Source organism: Plecotus auritus, assembly GCF_963455305.1.
Source record: "Plecotus auritus genome assembly, chromosome: 6".
NCBI lineage: Eukaryota > Metazoa > Chordata > Mammalia > Chiroptera > Vespertilionidae > Plecotus > Plecotus auritus.
In genome coordinates, this window is record NC_137773.1 from 50,825,400 (window position 1) to 50,841,175 (window position 15,776).

The 15,776-nt window shown below is 40.2% G+C and overlaps 1 protein-coding gene across 2 annotated transcripts in view; it reads right to left on the reverse strand.

Moving 5' to 3' along the window:
- The window catches only part of SLC7A11 (solute carrier family 7 member 11), an 86,779-nt gene that overhangs the window by 45,441 nt on the left and 25,562 nt on the right, over positions 1-15,776 (reverse strand). For both annotated transcript variants that reach the window (XR_013960967.1, XM_080675829.1), the window contains exons 5-6: positions 15,296-15,395; positions 6,471-6,515 (exon numbers count right to left, since the gene is read on the reverse strand). Coding sequence is in view for 1 of the 2 variants with exons in the window: in XM_080675829.1 (XP_080531955.1) it covers positions 6,471-6,515; positions 15,296-15,395 (145 nt within the window). In the remaining variant the exon portion in view is untranslated. The remainder of the gene's footprint in view (positions 1-6,470; positions 6,516-15,295; positions 15,396-15,776) is intronic.

The window sequence follows — 15,776 nt, forward strand, 5'->3', positions numbered from 1 at the left end:
TTTTCAACCAAATGTATTTTTTATACATATATAAAACTGAGAAATGCAAGCATTTTGATCCCAGGGCACATCAACACATGTCCCATTAGTGAGAAATATTTGGATTGAGGAAAGGCAAGGATGAGTAACTTGATAACCTTGATCTCTGAATATAGAATCATCTATTTTCTGTGACATCTGGCCAAATCCTGACCCTTTGCCTGCCTCAGTGGCTCAACCAGTATAATTATACTCCTGCTGTGAAACATATTTAAAAGTTGATTTGCAAAACTTTTTCTGTGTTTCCAGAAAAAAAATGCACCAAATAGAATGAATTTAATTTAGGTATCATTGATTTCAACAATTGAAGAAATGTACAGACACATATTAAGATAATTCTAACAATGCTTTGTTGTCATTGATAAAGAGATGCCTCATTTTGCCAAAGAAATCTTTGTAAACTGGGTATAAATTCAATTTTAAAATTCAACTTGATTAGGAGACATCATTTTTAAGAGATTCATTCAGCAAATATGTTTACAAACTAATTCTGCTTAATAACCTAGATTTTTCTATATACATTTATTTACAATGAGGTAACTTTCTGTGACAATTACTTTACATACCTTAAGAACACATATTATTTGAGTATTTGTGAAAGAAACATTGGAAGTTTTCTGAAAATGTAGATAACTTTGTAATTAAAAAATAAAAAACAGAATGTTGCTATAATCTGCACATATAGTTGAGACATTATATGCTATTTCCTAGCACCTATTAAATTAGAAAGTTACAACACATAAACAGGGAGATTTGTCTCTCATAGAAAACTGCACCCTTAAAATGCCAAAATGCAAGATCAACGACTTTAACTCAACTTTTAATGTGCTATCATGCAACTTCACTATAGCACATTTGGGCAAGATTTTTAAATTGTTTTATTTTGCTGTTTTTAACCAGGTTAATAGTTTTATATGTCCTATAAGAAATAGGCCTTATAAAAAATATAACATTATTAATAAACTAGAGGCCCGGTGCACAGATTCGTGCATTGGTAGGGTTCCTCAGCCTGGCCTGCGCCCTCTTGCAGTCTGGGACTACTCCGGGGATGTTGGACTGCCAGTTTTGGCCTGATCCCCGCAGGCCAGGGACGGGCCAAAACCAGCAGTCCAACATCCCCTGAGGGATGTAGTAGTACACGAAGCGGCAGGGAGCTGGGGAGGAGCCCGAACCCTGGCCAGCCCCACTCCACTTCTGCTCATCCCGGCCCTGATGCACCTGACACCGCCGCTCAGTAGCACGCTGCTGCAGAGGTGGGAGGCTCACGCCACCGCCATAGCTGTGCTTGCCAGCCATGAGCCCAGTGTCTGGTGCCCATCAGTCAGCTTAGCAGCGCTCCCTGGTGGTCAATACACGTCATAGCGACTGGTCAAACAGTCGTTCGGTCATTCAGTCACTTAGGCTTTTATATATATATAGACTAGAGCCCGATGCATGGAATTCATGCAAGAGTAGGCCTTCCTTCCCCCAGTTGCCAGCACTGGCTTCCCTCACAGCCCCGGCTTTGTCTGGAAGGTCATCTGGAAGGACATTTGGAAGGATGTCTGGTCTAATTAGCATATTACACTTTTATTATTATAGCTACCTTTACATTAGCTTAATACAAATCAACAAGGATAAAAACACATATACTAAGAATGCATGCAACATCTGAACTGAATGAAAATAACATGATGGTGGACCATTTATGAACCAGTTTGATACCATCACACTGTCTTAAATGTCTTTGGGCATTTTTCCCAATCCAAGTTTCTCTTCTTTGAAGTTATCATTGGTACAAGGTGTGATTTGATGACTTTCAGGCATCAATTAATATGAATTGGCAGCAGGCATAGTATTAATTAAACATGACACTCTGATTATTTAAACCTCCTATTAAAGTTGATTATTCAGAGCATGTTGATAGCCTGCTCTTCAAAAATGACTGATGATATCAAGCTTTACTGACTTCCTCCAAGTCTACTATTTCCAACTCTTCAGAACAGAAGGAATAAATGAAGTGAGAAGAACACTGAAACAAGGCTAATAGGCAAATCGACTAATCTCAGACTCCCAAGGTCAAAGTAAAGCAATTCATTTCTTGCCTTTCATCAACACAAGACATGATTTATCAATCTGAGAGCAGGATTACAAACATTATACATCTCAATGATACATTCTTTGCACTGTGTAACTTTTTGAACAATGATGGATTGCAGTCACCACAAAAGCAATATCATAGGCAAAACCTATTAGATTTGCAAATAAAAACATTTCAATTTTTAAAAGCAAAGGTACTCATTAGCAATCATTACTACTACACACTTCATTGAGGGGAGGGGCAATACTATTTTAAAATTCAGATATTCATTGGGATTCTATCACTTATGTGATCTAAACTTTGGACTTTTATGCTCCTCAACATACTATTCTTATTTTAATATATTCATTTGTGGAGCCAGTCACCATGCTATAGATAATTACTAAATGCAATATTTTTACATTATTGGAAAATGTCAAAGATATTATTGTATTTTCACATAAAAATGGTAAATGTCTCTCAAGGATTGCTACTTCTATAGTCCAAAGACACTTTTAGAGAAGAAAACATTGTGAGAAAGATCATTGGAACATTTTTTAACATTATAAATGTAATCATATAGCAGGAATTGTGCCTCAAATTTTAGGATTAGTGTTTCATAAGCTATTAAGAATAGGTGAGATAATAAGAAAGAAGTCACAAACCAATTATTTTGATGATATTAATCTCCCAGGTTATCTCTCATTTGCTATAATACTTACAGAACTGTTCCATAAGCCATGCTCCTAATAGAAGTTAAGAAATTATTCTGTAGAGTAATATTAGGTAATTTGAAAGATTTTCACTGATATTAAATTACTAGGGGCCCAGTGCACAAAATTTGTGCACTGGCGGGGGGGTCCCCTCAGCCCAGCCTGCCCCCTCTCACATATTGGGAGCCCTCAGGGAATGTCCTACTGACGGGGGTGCGGGCCTAAGCTACAGTCTGGCCTCCCTTTGTGGGAGGTGACTGGGCTGATCAGGGTAAGGCACCAGCCCCATCACACCGCTGCTGCAGCCACTGCCAGTCACCGCAGCCACCAAGGTGTTTTCATCAACATGGCCTCCGGTACCTTCACCATGAAAAAATGACAACTTTCTTTAGGCATTTTCAAGATGTGTCTTTCATAGGATATGACCTTTCTTTCTTTCTTTCTTTCTTTCTTTCTTTCTTTCTTTCTTTCTTTCTTTCTTTCTTTCTTTCTTATCCTCACCTGAGGATATGTTTCCATTGATTTTTAGAGAATGTGGAAGAGAAAGGGAAAGACAGAGAGAAACATCAATGTGAGAGGAACACTTTGATTGGTTGCCTCCTGCATGAGCCCTGACCTGGGTCCCAGCCAGGGAGGAGCCTGCAACCTAGGTACATGCCCTTGATCAGAATCTAACCCGGACCCTGCGGTTGGCAAACCTAGGCATTATCCACTGAGCCAAACCGCCTAGGGCAGGATATGACATTTCTTAGTCCTCCAGCAGCCGACCTTCGTTTTTTTTCTCCAGGAGTGTGGTGGAAAAACCCTAGATCACCTTTTTGGATTCTTATACCCAAGTTACTAAGAATATTACCAGTAGCATACAGGAAGCTTAGCCAATGAGCAGTCAGAAAAGGTGTTTCCTCTGTAGTTCACACCTATCTCCTCCGATCTCCGGCTCCACCCCTGCCATGGCCTAAAGCCTCGGGGACTGGGCAGGGGCCCCCCAGTTCCCTCCAATGGCCGGCTCTGCCTCTGCCAAGGGCTAAAGCCTCCAGCCCTGGGCAGGGGACCCCCAGCTCGCTCCGATCACCCGGTCCACCCCTGGCCAAGGCCGCAAGCCTCTGGCCGAGGCTCGGGTCCTGGGCAGGGGACCCCCAGATCGTTCGGATCACCTGGCTCTGCCCCCGGCCAAGGCCGGCAAGGGCAGGCAGAAAGCTTGGCTTCCTCCATTGCCGGGGAAACCGAGCCTCCCTCCTGCTCTCCGTGGCCGCAGCCATCTTGGTTGGGTTTATTTGCATTTCGCTCCTGATTGGCTGGTGGGTGTGGCTTGTGGGCGTGGCTTGTGGTTGTAGCAGAGGTATGGTCAATGTGCATATTACTCTTATTAGATAGGATATATAAAGGATTGTCAATAGTGATCACGAAACCGTATTCTCCGTTCAATATCTCTTAAATCACATTTTCACTGATCGAAAGTAATGACCACTCTTTCTATTCGATCACAATTTAAGGTAAAATTTATTGCCTAGGTGGAGGAGGATACTACAAGGTGTTGTACCTGCAGCTGATGATTCATTTCACCAGCTGCCAGAGAGCTGCGCGTTGCCGCACACCTGGACACACGCACTGCGGCTGTTGGGGAAACACATTTATCTTGGCACGTCACAAAGGAGATGGAATTATAATTTTTCTCCCTTGTAACAAAAGGTATTTTGGAGCTGTGTTGACCTACAAAATAATACAAATTACGCATCTGGAATAGGTCCACATAATTTTACCATCTGTTCTCTATATTCAACCATGAATATGTCCCAAAGCATTCTTTGTGTTTAAAGAAATAAGGTTTATTTTTTAAAGACTTGGACTGGTTGTCAACATTGCAGGGAAATGTTATTTTTTAATTTAATACACTGAATAAATTGCTCAAAACCCTGAATTTCTTTGGTTGATAAATAATGCATAGTACAAATTTAATCAGTAGTTTTCATTAAGGGGATTTTGTGGCTATCTCAGATTCTGATTTTGAGAAAATAAATGTGTTGGCTAAATCTTATGCAAAATCTTCCATGCAAAAACTAAATATCTGAATATCTAGTATGAAAGAAGAATGGTATCAGACAGGTCTTTCTTCAACTGAAGTTTCAATAGTTACTCATTATCCTGACCTAAAAATCCAAAGATTCTTACTTAATTTCTCCTGAGAAGTTCCTTAGTTTAACACATTAAAATATCATATAAAAAAAAAGTATTCTAGGAATATTTTCATTTTCTGGAACTCATGATTCTGAAAACTTTTCAGAATCATGAGTTCCAGAAAATGAAAATATTTCATCCAAGGTAACCAGTGATAATAATCTTAGTCTACATCAGTTTTGATAGTTACTTTTAATTTACTATAAAACTCTTATAGCTGATGTTTCTCTTTTAAAATGCAAGTTTATTTTCTCTAAATATAAAGATTCAATGAATCTGTACACAAGAATAGGAGAGATCATAAAATGCATAATTTTAGTACTGAAAGTTTAGAGAACAAGCTTCAATATGGTGTGAAATAATTTTTCATATTTCTGCCAAAAACACTGAAGAAAGAGAACAGCTTAGGATATTGAAATATAGAAAACACTCTTATCTAAGTAATATTTGCCTTGCTCCTAAAATAAGGACATAATAAGAGTAACAACAACCAAACAATTATCTATAAAAATAAAAGCATAATATGCTAATTAGACGGGACAGATGAACGACCTTTCGGACGTCATTCCAGATGTCCTTCTGGATGAAGCCATGGCAGCAGGGGCCGAGGCAGGGGCAGTTAGGGGTGATCAGGCAGGCAGGCAGAGGGGTTAGGGGCAATCAGGCAGGCAGGCAGAGGGGTTAGGGACGATCAGGCAAGCAGGTAGAGTAGTTAGGGGTGATCAGGCAGGCAGGCAAGCAGTTAGGGGCGATCAGGCAGACAGGCGAGCAGTTAGGGGTGATGAGGCAGGCAGGCAGGTGAGAAGTTAGGAGCCAGAGGTCCCAGATTGTTAGAGAGATGTCCAACTGTCAGTTTAGGCCTGATCCCCAGAATCGGGCCTAAACCGGCAGTCAGACATTCCCCGAGGGGTCCCAGATTGGACAGCCCAGATTGGAGAGGGTGCAGGCCAGGCTAAGGGACAATGAATTTTATGCACTGGGCCTCTAGTGTTGAGAATAAAAATCAATAGTCACTAATCTAAGTACTTTATACACATTAACTCATTTCCACAACCCAGTGAGGCAGATGCTATTAGTATTCTCATTTTTCTTTTTTTGAGGTGAAAACTTTCTTTGCAATAAAAAAACACTGAATTAATACATCATTGTCCTTCAATATTTGTATATATATGGAAACATTGATATTATCAATGTGTGAAGCTAAGGCCCTGTTAAATCCATGTTAATAGGTTACCAAAATATAACTTTATTCTTTTATGCTTTCAGGTTCTATAATTTAGTGCCAAATGTAGAAGATACAATAAAGTTATTGTCATCTAATTTATGATAAAATCAAATAAATTTTATCTGCCTAAGAGAATGATAATTATGATAAGTATAAAGTTGATCAGCCCACACTAAATTTCTTCTTTAGGTCTACTTTTCAACTATATAGCCTTACATTTATTCTTCATAAGTATTTCAAAGTAAATATGGCTACTTACTTTTCAGGATTTTCTACTTCTTCAGTAACAAAGTTGAGATAAAACCTAAAAAGATATAAACAAATTATAAGCAATTAATATATTTTATGATCATAATTCAAAATTTCAAAATTTATTCATTTATTTATTGAATTTATTGGGGTGACATTGGTTAATAAGATTATATAGGTTTCAAATATACAGTTCTATAACATGTCACCTGTATATTGTATAAATTTTTAAAATCAACCTGAGAATTATGAAAACTTTATAAGCAAACACTTACAGTAAGATGAAAATGTTCCACAACCAAAAGCTCCTGCAAATCATGTCCCTATTAAACTGCATTGGTGAAGTTCTTTTTTACTTAACATTTTTATAGAGGTATAACATACTACCAGTAAAGTGTACACATCTTAATGAGTAACGATGAATTTTTACACACCTGTGTAACCAACAAGATCAAGAGATAAAACATGTCTGGCCTCCCAGAAGGTTTCCTCAAAGCCCTTTCCAGTAATACCATCTCCTCCACTCTCCTGCAAAGGTAACCACTGTTCTGAATTTTATCACCATAGATTAGGTTTGTTTATTTCATCACAACAGACTGATATTTGCTTGTATAACAGTTTTACAATGTTTATTCTTTTGTGTCTGGCTTTTTTTTGCTGGCCTTTGTGTTTGTGAGTCTCATCCATAGTGCGTGTAGCAGTGATTCAGTATTTTCCATTGTTGCTATTCATCGAATGAATGTAGCACTATACAGTCTATTGTTGATGCATATTTGGATTACTTCTAATTCATAGCTATTTTGAATATAGACACCATTGATATGCTTGTACATGTCTATGCATTAATTTCACTTGGTTATATGCTCAGAATAAGATCGCTGGATCATAGGGTGGATATGTTTACTGCGAACTACTTTCTACCATTTTTAAAATCTGCTCCAGTAACAGATGAGGATGGTCAGTCACTGGGGACATGAAAGTGGAAAATACTTACTCTGTCCTCAAGGAGCTCATGGTTTATAGAATGGTCCATAAAATAGTGTGATACAGTAGGAGGCAATGCTGGGGGGCACACACAGGGCGCCATGGGAGGCAGGGCAGGTCTAACCCAGAAGGGTAGGTCAGGGAAGATTTATTTAGAATAGGCATTGGCCCAGTTGAGTCCTCAAAACTATTTAACATTTACCCTGGTGAAGTGGTGTAAGGACATCCCAGATGGAGTAGAGCACGTGAGCACAGGGCATGAGTAACGCATGATTGAGTCTTCTACAGCACTGAGTGTGGCACGGGAGTGAGAACAGAATTTAAGTACACGTAGCCTTTGGCTTCGGAGAATCCAGACTTTAGTAGTGGTGTCAAGTCTATCAAAACGAGCAGCGCAATAGAAATATGACAAGAGCATTGCTCAGTTTTAGGGAACCGGCTTTCTAGATATAAACAGAGGATAAGTAGGAACTGAAATGGGATAAAAGATAATAAATTCTCAATTCACACTTGTCCCTTTCAATTCACTCTTTTCCAGTATGCATCCCACCAAATAACCTCGTCACTAGCTTCTGAAGTTGCTATTTTTCTTTTTTGTATATTTAGGCAACTAAGGGTAGGCACATTGTTAGGCATTTTACAATGTTGATAACTAAAGAGCAGAACTTGTTTTTGAAATCCTCACCCAAGGACATGCTTAGAGAGAGGAAGGGAAAAAGAGAGGAATTGATTGGCTGCCTCTGTACATGTCCTAATCAGAGTTCAAACCCACAACCTAGTTATGTGCCCTGACTGGGAATTGAACCTATAATCTTTAGGTGCACAGGACAACGCTCAATGAACTGAGCCACCCTGGCCAGGCAAGTGCAGAAATTTTAGAATATTTCTCAAGGCCTGAACACTTTTCTGGGTCTATTACATGACAAGAAGCATTCTGGGCAAACATATTACATTTTCAAGTTCTATAGAATTGCAAATATTGCCCTAAAAGTATGGCCCAAGAGAATTTAAGGGTTCCTTTTCTTTACTTTGTGACCCTACTTGTCTCATTCAGGAATGTCCAACACCTTGCATACATGACTTCTTTTTCCAACCAAAAGGACTGCTGGAGACCCTTTAAAGCCCTGTAGTTCCCTCTCGGGGCCCCAAAATATAAGATTGTGGCAGACTCCATCCTCAAATACACATACATAGATAACTGGATCATGAAGATGAGAAAACTAAGGGTTCATAATGGGGAAAGCTGAACATATAAAGAAAAAGACCTGTCTACCTCTTCATTTCATAGGTTAGGAAATTTCCACAAAATAAACAAGTGATATTTTCAATGTACCCTTCTGCTCTCTTAGTATTCCTTAGGAGGTAAAATACCAACTTTATAGGTGCACAAAAGCCTGGGTCCACAGGTACAAATTTTTCATAACCTAAAACCAAATGGCTGGCATATTAGCCCATCAGCCTTTAATATACTTAAACTTTCTCGTGACTTACAACAAAGATGAGAAAGCCTATCACATTCCATCTTTATAATACACTTACCTAAATTAATAAGCAGGCAGTTAATGCTCATGGTTGTTCAAAACAAGACAACAGGCCCCCAATGGAGTCACTTATGCTAAGCCTCATGCCACCAAACTGAGACTTACAGTTCCAGCTCTCCCAGAAATGGAATCTGAAACCAGTCAATCAGGAATCATCTGACCAGAACTAGTTAGGCCATCTGCCTATAGACAGGTAAGTAACCTTGCAGTAACCAACCTACTTTTTTGTGTAGCCTAACTTTCTTGTTCCCACTTCCTTCTACCCATAAAAGTCTTCCGTTTTGTACAGCTCCTTGGAGCTCCTTTCTATCTGCTATATGGGAAGCTGCCCAATTGGAATCAATTTTTGTTCAAATAAACTCTTGAAATTATTAATTTTATAAATTTATCTTTCAACAAGGTGAAAGATATTTTAAAGATATGTTTTAAGTGGAAATAGCTGAGAAAACAGTAGTGATAATGTTGATCTAAAAAGTTAGCAGCCTGCCTGGCTGGTGTAGCTCAGTGATTAAGCATCAAACTATGAACCAGGAGGTCTCAGGTTAAATTCCCAGTCAGGGCACATGCCTGGGTTGTGGCTGGATCCCCAGTAGGGGGCGTGCAGAAGGCAGCCAATCAATGATTCTCTTTCATCATTGATGTTTCTCTCTCTCCCTCTCTGAAATCAATAAAAATATATTTAAAATAATAAAAAATAAATTAAAAGTTAGCAGTCAGCCAGGGCAGCGTGTCTCAGTGGTTGAGAGTTGACCAGTGAACCAAGAGGTCCCCAGTTCGATTCCTGGTCAGGGCACATGCCTGGGTTGCAGGTTCAAAACCTAGTAGGGGTCATGCAGGAGACAGCTGATGGATGTTTCTCTCTCATCAATGTTTCCATCTCTCTATCCCTCTCCCTTCCTCTCTCTCTAAAAAAAATCAATAAAAACATTTTTTAAGTTAGCAGCCAAAGATATCTTTTAATGACTAAAGTGTACATTCTAAAAATAGAGGTTGTGGTTATACCAGGAAGGCAAGCAGCAATCAATACTTACAAGTGGAATATGCACTCTTAGGGATTTGATGTGTTTGTTAAAAGCCCGAGGCAATGGGAAGTACAGAAAGAAAATGTAAATAAAACAAAACAAAAAAAAGCACACAAACGAAGAAATATTTCCAAGGTTCTCATATCAAAAATAACCAGTTCCGTCTTAACGTTAGTTTTAGAAATGTCTTTTCCAACAATGTTAAAGCAAGAAAGGAAATATTTATGAAAAAGAACACAATTTCAAATATTTGTCATTGCTCCAGAGACTAGAGACAAGGAAAGGGCTTGGGGCAGGGTAGGGGTGGGGAGAAGAAAGCTTCTTATTTTGGTCCAAACATTCCCATCCTGTGGGAAATACACCTTTATGTTCTCCTCGCCTCTAGCAATGAGTCCAGAGCATCCTCTTTGCCTTACATCTCCTCAAGGCCTCCAGAGAATGTTCACAAGATCCATTGTCTCAGCTTTTCCATGATTGTATATAAAAGGCACCGCAATGCTGACAATGCATTCCAGTACCCAACCATGTGAATTATTTTAAAAAGAAGCTTGTTCTTTAGATGGGATTTGACACAATGGTACGGAATAATCCCCGCAGGTGCTTTAAAAAGACCAAATCCACCGAGGATAGGATTTAAAAGGAAGAAAAAAGACACGGAAAACCTATTTTCTATCACACAGTTTTTAAAAAAAAAAAAAAAATCCCACCAACCAATATTTAGCTTTGGATCAGGTATGAGGCTGAAATTGGTTGAACTCCCCTGGGCCATAAGGGAAACAGGCAGGCATATTTATCTGAATACAGACATTGGCAAGAATATTAAAGTTGTTCTGACCCAACTCTGTGATCTGGCTGGGGTAATGATTTCTTTCCCCCTAATCATGTTTCTCTGAAGGAGTTTTTATCATTCTAAAAAGGTTCTGCACTCCTCACAGCCAAGATCCTATGGCATCCCAGCCAAGGTCTGGCAGTGTCTTTTTCCTATTCAGCATGCGGGAGGTGAACTGCGAATGGAGCTGGACCTCTAGGACAATCAGGCTCCTGTTGCTTTTACTTACACCCCAGGTGGTTAAGTTCTGATGACAATTGCAGCTTCTGTCTTACTTCTGTGCAATGTCCCCCATACTTTTTTTTTTTTCCCCATCCAACGTTGTCACAGCAGCGGAGGGAGTGGAGGCTCATTTAGGGCCCCATTTATTTATAATTCCACAACCCGCTCTTGTAAATATCTCATGAAAGTCAGAGAGAGGTCAGAGAGAAAGGATCACATCTGAAAAATTAATAAACACCCCTCTCCCTGGGAACTCTTTTAGTCTCCCTCTTGTTCCATTTATATCCAGATATTAACTTTTCCTGGGGAACTTCAAGCCAACAGACTATTTCTTCTAAACACAGCTTCATTTTTTTCCCTAAGGCTGATGGCCATAGATTAAGAACCAGACTATTTCTGCCTGTCCACAAAGCAGCTTTCAGGTAGCATAACCACCTGTGATCGAAATATAGTTACTTATCTGTCCCCTACCTTAGTCACTTGTATCAGATGACATTTCATTTAAAATCCTGGCCTTAATTTCCAGAATGATGATTGAATCCTCAAGAATTTAAGACAATCAACAGTTTCCTATTCTTTAAAACAGGGAGTAGACATGAGGATTATATGGGTAAAAGGATAAAGGTTCATGTAAACCCCATTTACCCTATAAACAGTATTGAGATAAATGTTTAGGCCCAACATGGAGCTGCTGGATCCCCAAAAACCAAGCCAACTCTGGGCTATATACTTATGTCCTTGCTCCTTATTCATTTTCTATTTTTCTCTTCTTTGGTCCTTATTCTTTATCCAGTAAAAGCTTCCTGTCTGCCACTCCACTGTGCAGTTCCGTGGACCCTTGAGAGTGGAGACTGCCCACTTTATGAAGTGCTAAATCATGGTTGTTTGTATCACCTACATTGTCCTTTTAAATCATTTTAACAAGAGTAACATTTTGGGTTCAATGTCAATAAAATTAAATATAGCCTGGCTGGCATAGTTCAGTGGTTGAGCATCGACCTATGAATCAGAAGGTCATGGTTCGATTCCAGGTCAGGACACATGTAAAGGTTGTGGGCTTGATCCCTACTGTGGGACATACAGAAGGTAACCAATCAATGATTCTCTCTCATCATTGATGTTTCTATTGCTCCTTCCCTCTCCCTTCCTCTCTGAAATCAATAAAAATATTTAAAAAAATAGAAAACAAAAATTAAAATAATAAGATAATTCAACATGAAAAGAATCTTTATTCATAAAGAAATCTATCAGCCCTCAAAAGCCTACAGAAGTAGAGATTTGCTCCAGATAAAGAAGGTGACCTGAATATTCAGTGCTGGTAGCAGTGGGGAGTGAGCTGGGTAAAAGAATATTTTAATATTCCGTGGGAACAGATGCATCATACTCACAAGCAAAAGAAACTTCATTCAATAGAATTAATCAAATCTCCCTTGTGACTATCTCCACATTCCACATTCTTGATTGAATACTCCCAGGCTCCAGGCACTTGGCTCTAGCTGAAAGCTTTTGCCACCGCCCCACTTCATGCTGGTGCCTCCTGGTGACCTTCCCAGTAGCTTGGCTGATGCCCCAGGGCTCCCGAGCTCTGATCCAGGCTGAATAGCCACAGAATAGTTGATTCCAATGCTAACCCTGTGATCACAACTCCATTCTTTTCTCTGCCCAGCACCACATTGTGCTTTGGACAAAAATTAAAAAGACTTCAAAATACTGAGGGATTCAAGACTAATGCTTACACACAATGGATATAAAAATATTCCAGTAATATACAAATATTTTATGCTAGATTCCTTAGAGCTACAATCTTTTAACAACCTTCAAATATATTTTGCTGCAAAAGCCATGTAAAAATTTTAAGTTAAGTTCCTGTTCTCTCCTAATTCTCCTCTACTGCTATATTTTCATAACTCAATGAGATTAATAGGGTAAACACTCCATTTACTTTGAAATATATTTGTATATGCCATGCATTAGCTGGGAGGTAAGATGTTAAAAACTAAAGAAACAAAAGAAAATTGTACTTGTGTTTGAAATGTATTTACATAATTTTTGAACTAGTGTGGTTTCCTGATATTATTTTTAGACTCATAGAACATTCTCACAGCTAAACCTGTATAACTATTAGCTCTATAAATAATAAAAAAGAAATATTGCTACTAATCACCCCAAAACAGTGAAATTTAATTTGACTACAACAATTTTGATATTTAAATAATACTTTTCTATCTACTGGGCTTTCTAGTTAAAGTCGTTTCGATTAAATCTTACTAGGTCAGCAATTTTCAACTGTTTGCCACAAAAATTTTTTAAACATGTAATATCTGACTATTTCATCAGGGGCACTGACCTCTTTTCCCTTAGTTGTCAAATTGAAAAAAAAAAATGATAACAGCCAACACAACAAAAGCTGTCTGGTGTGAATGATTCAAAATTATACCTATTTTTTTGTCAGATCGGCAAAAAAATATATATATACTAGTGGCCCGGTGCACAAAATTCGTGCACATTAAAAGGGGGACCCAGAGTCAAGTCCCCGCCCACCCACATGCGCCTCAAAATCACATGAGACCCAGACCCGGCTGCCCCCCCTCATTGGGCTAGATCCAGACCCAGCCAGTCCCACCCTTGTCAAGCCCAGGCAGGGGGCATAGCCTCAGGTCCCCTGGCCCGGAGCCAGGACGGGGGTGTGGCCTGAGGTCCCCAGATGGGGTGGAGGGTGTGCTTTGAGGTCCTCCATCAAGCCCCGCTGGGCGGGGGGCGTGGCCTGAGTTCCCCTGACCCAGCACTGGGGGTGCACCTTGAGGTCCCCTGTCAAGCCCCACTGGGTGGGAACATGGCCTGAGGTCCCCTTTCAAGCACTGCCAGACAGGGGGGCACAGCCTCAGGTCCTCTGGCCCGGTGCTGGGGCGGGGGGTGCAGCCTGAGGTCCCCCGGCCTGGTGCCAGGGTGTGGGGCATGGCCTGAAGTCCCCTGTAAAGCCCCAACTGGTGGGGGGCATGGCCTGAGGTACCCCAGCCTGGCACTGAGACGGGGGGAGCAGCCTAAGGTCCCCTAGCCCAGTACCAGGATGGGAAGTGCACCTTGAGGTCCCCTGTCAAGCCCTGCCAGGTGGGGGGTGTGGCCTCAGGTCCCCCAGCCTGATGCCAGGGCGGGGGGCACAATTTGAGGTCCCCTGTCAAGTCCTGCCGGGTGGGGGGCGTGGTCTGAGGTCCCTTGTCAAGCCCTGCTGGGTGGGGGGCACAACCTGAGGTCCCCTGTCAAGCCCCATGGGGGTGGGGGAGGGTGTATCTTCAGGTCCCTGCTGATTGCTCATTAAGGCTCCTTAAGGGAACTTGGCCTCAGCTGTGGGTGCAGCCATCTTTGTGACACAGTGATGGTCAATTAGCATATTCCCTCTTTATTAGATAGGATTTCTTGGTGTGCCACAAAATTTAGTTTATGTGTGCCATGAGATGAAAAAGGTTGGAAATCACTGTACTAAATCAATAAAATTAAATTAGGAAAAATCCCACTCTTATCCATGGTTACTGTTATTCAAATTTCTGAACAAAACAACAAATACAAAGTTCCAGTGCTTCCCCTGAGGAGGTACCACAGTTGGATTTGCCTCAAAGGAAATGCACCTCCATGGCCTGGTGATTTCCATGAACTTGGCTGCATATTTTCTTTTTAAATGTTGAGAACGTTTTAAGGAATTTGTAAGGTCCCTTAAAATGTAACAGATTATCTAGCACTACCGATTTCATTATTGGTTTCTCCTTCCATGCCTTCTACCTCCTGGGGGCATCTTACTTATTTCTCCATCTGCATTGTTTCTTTCTCATGGGAAGGTGGGGAAAAATCAGTCCCTATTGCCAAACACCCCTGACGCTTTAGCTGAAAGGCCTTTTGACAAGCAAAGTAGCAATCGTCAATATCTCCTGGCACTATTATGTCCTTCCTGATCCACACTTACAAGTGATGTGCACTGGTTCTTAAGACCCAGCATTTGTTTGTTTGTTTTATGACTCTAGGCTCAATCTAGTGGTCACCTCGACTGGGAACCTCAGTTATGTTTGCATTAAGTTACATGCTCAGGAATGGGCCTGGTGGAGGGAGCCACGCCCTCTTCTTCACGTCAAGTAAAGTCAATTGCACTGGATTGTCACATTTGCCTAGCACTTTGCTTGGCAATAAACTGAAGTACTCGAAGGAGTTAATGAACCAGACTAACTACCAACTACAGTTATGCACTTACCAGCCAGCATATGCATACATTCCATAATAGAAAGCCAGTGGCAAGCCCATGATACTGGCGTCTCTTCCTGAAAAGGCATCTTTAAAGTGTTGCGTTTGCCCTGCAAGGAGAAGAAGAAGATTTGAAGACTTTTCAAAGAATTGGTTATTATTCATAAACATGAGGAGGGGGCAGGGGAAATGGGGTAAAAACTATACTGTTTCGGGTCTAGGTTTCTTACCATCTGCCCATTGCCAATGTTATCTATTAATACTGTATTCATTCTAGAGATGGAGTTCCCAAAGTATATTCATCACCACTAACACTACTTTACACTTCTCTTCTAATAAAATTATAGCAAAGAAGAAAATGGTATTTTAAAAAAAAAAAAAAATCCCTTATTTGAGCATGCCTCTACTCTTGACAGAGTTTGACCATGAGTGAAGATTAAAGGATCTTTGCTAACCTACAGTTTATAGGAGTATGACAGAATTCTTTAAAA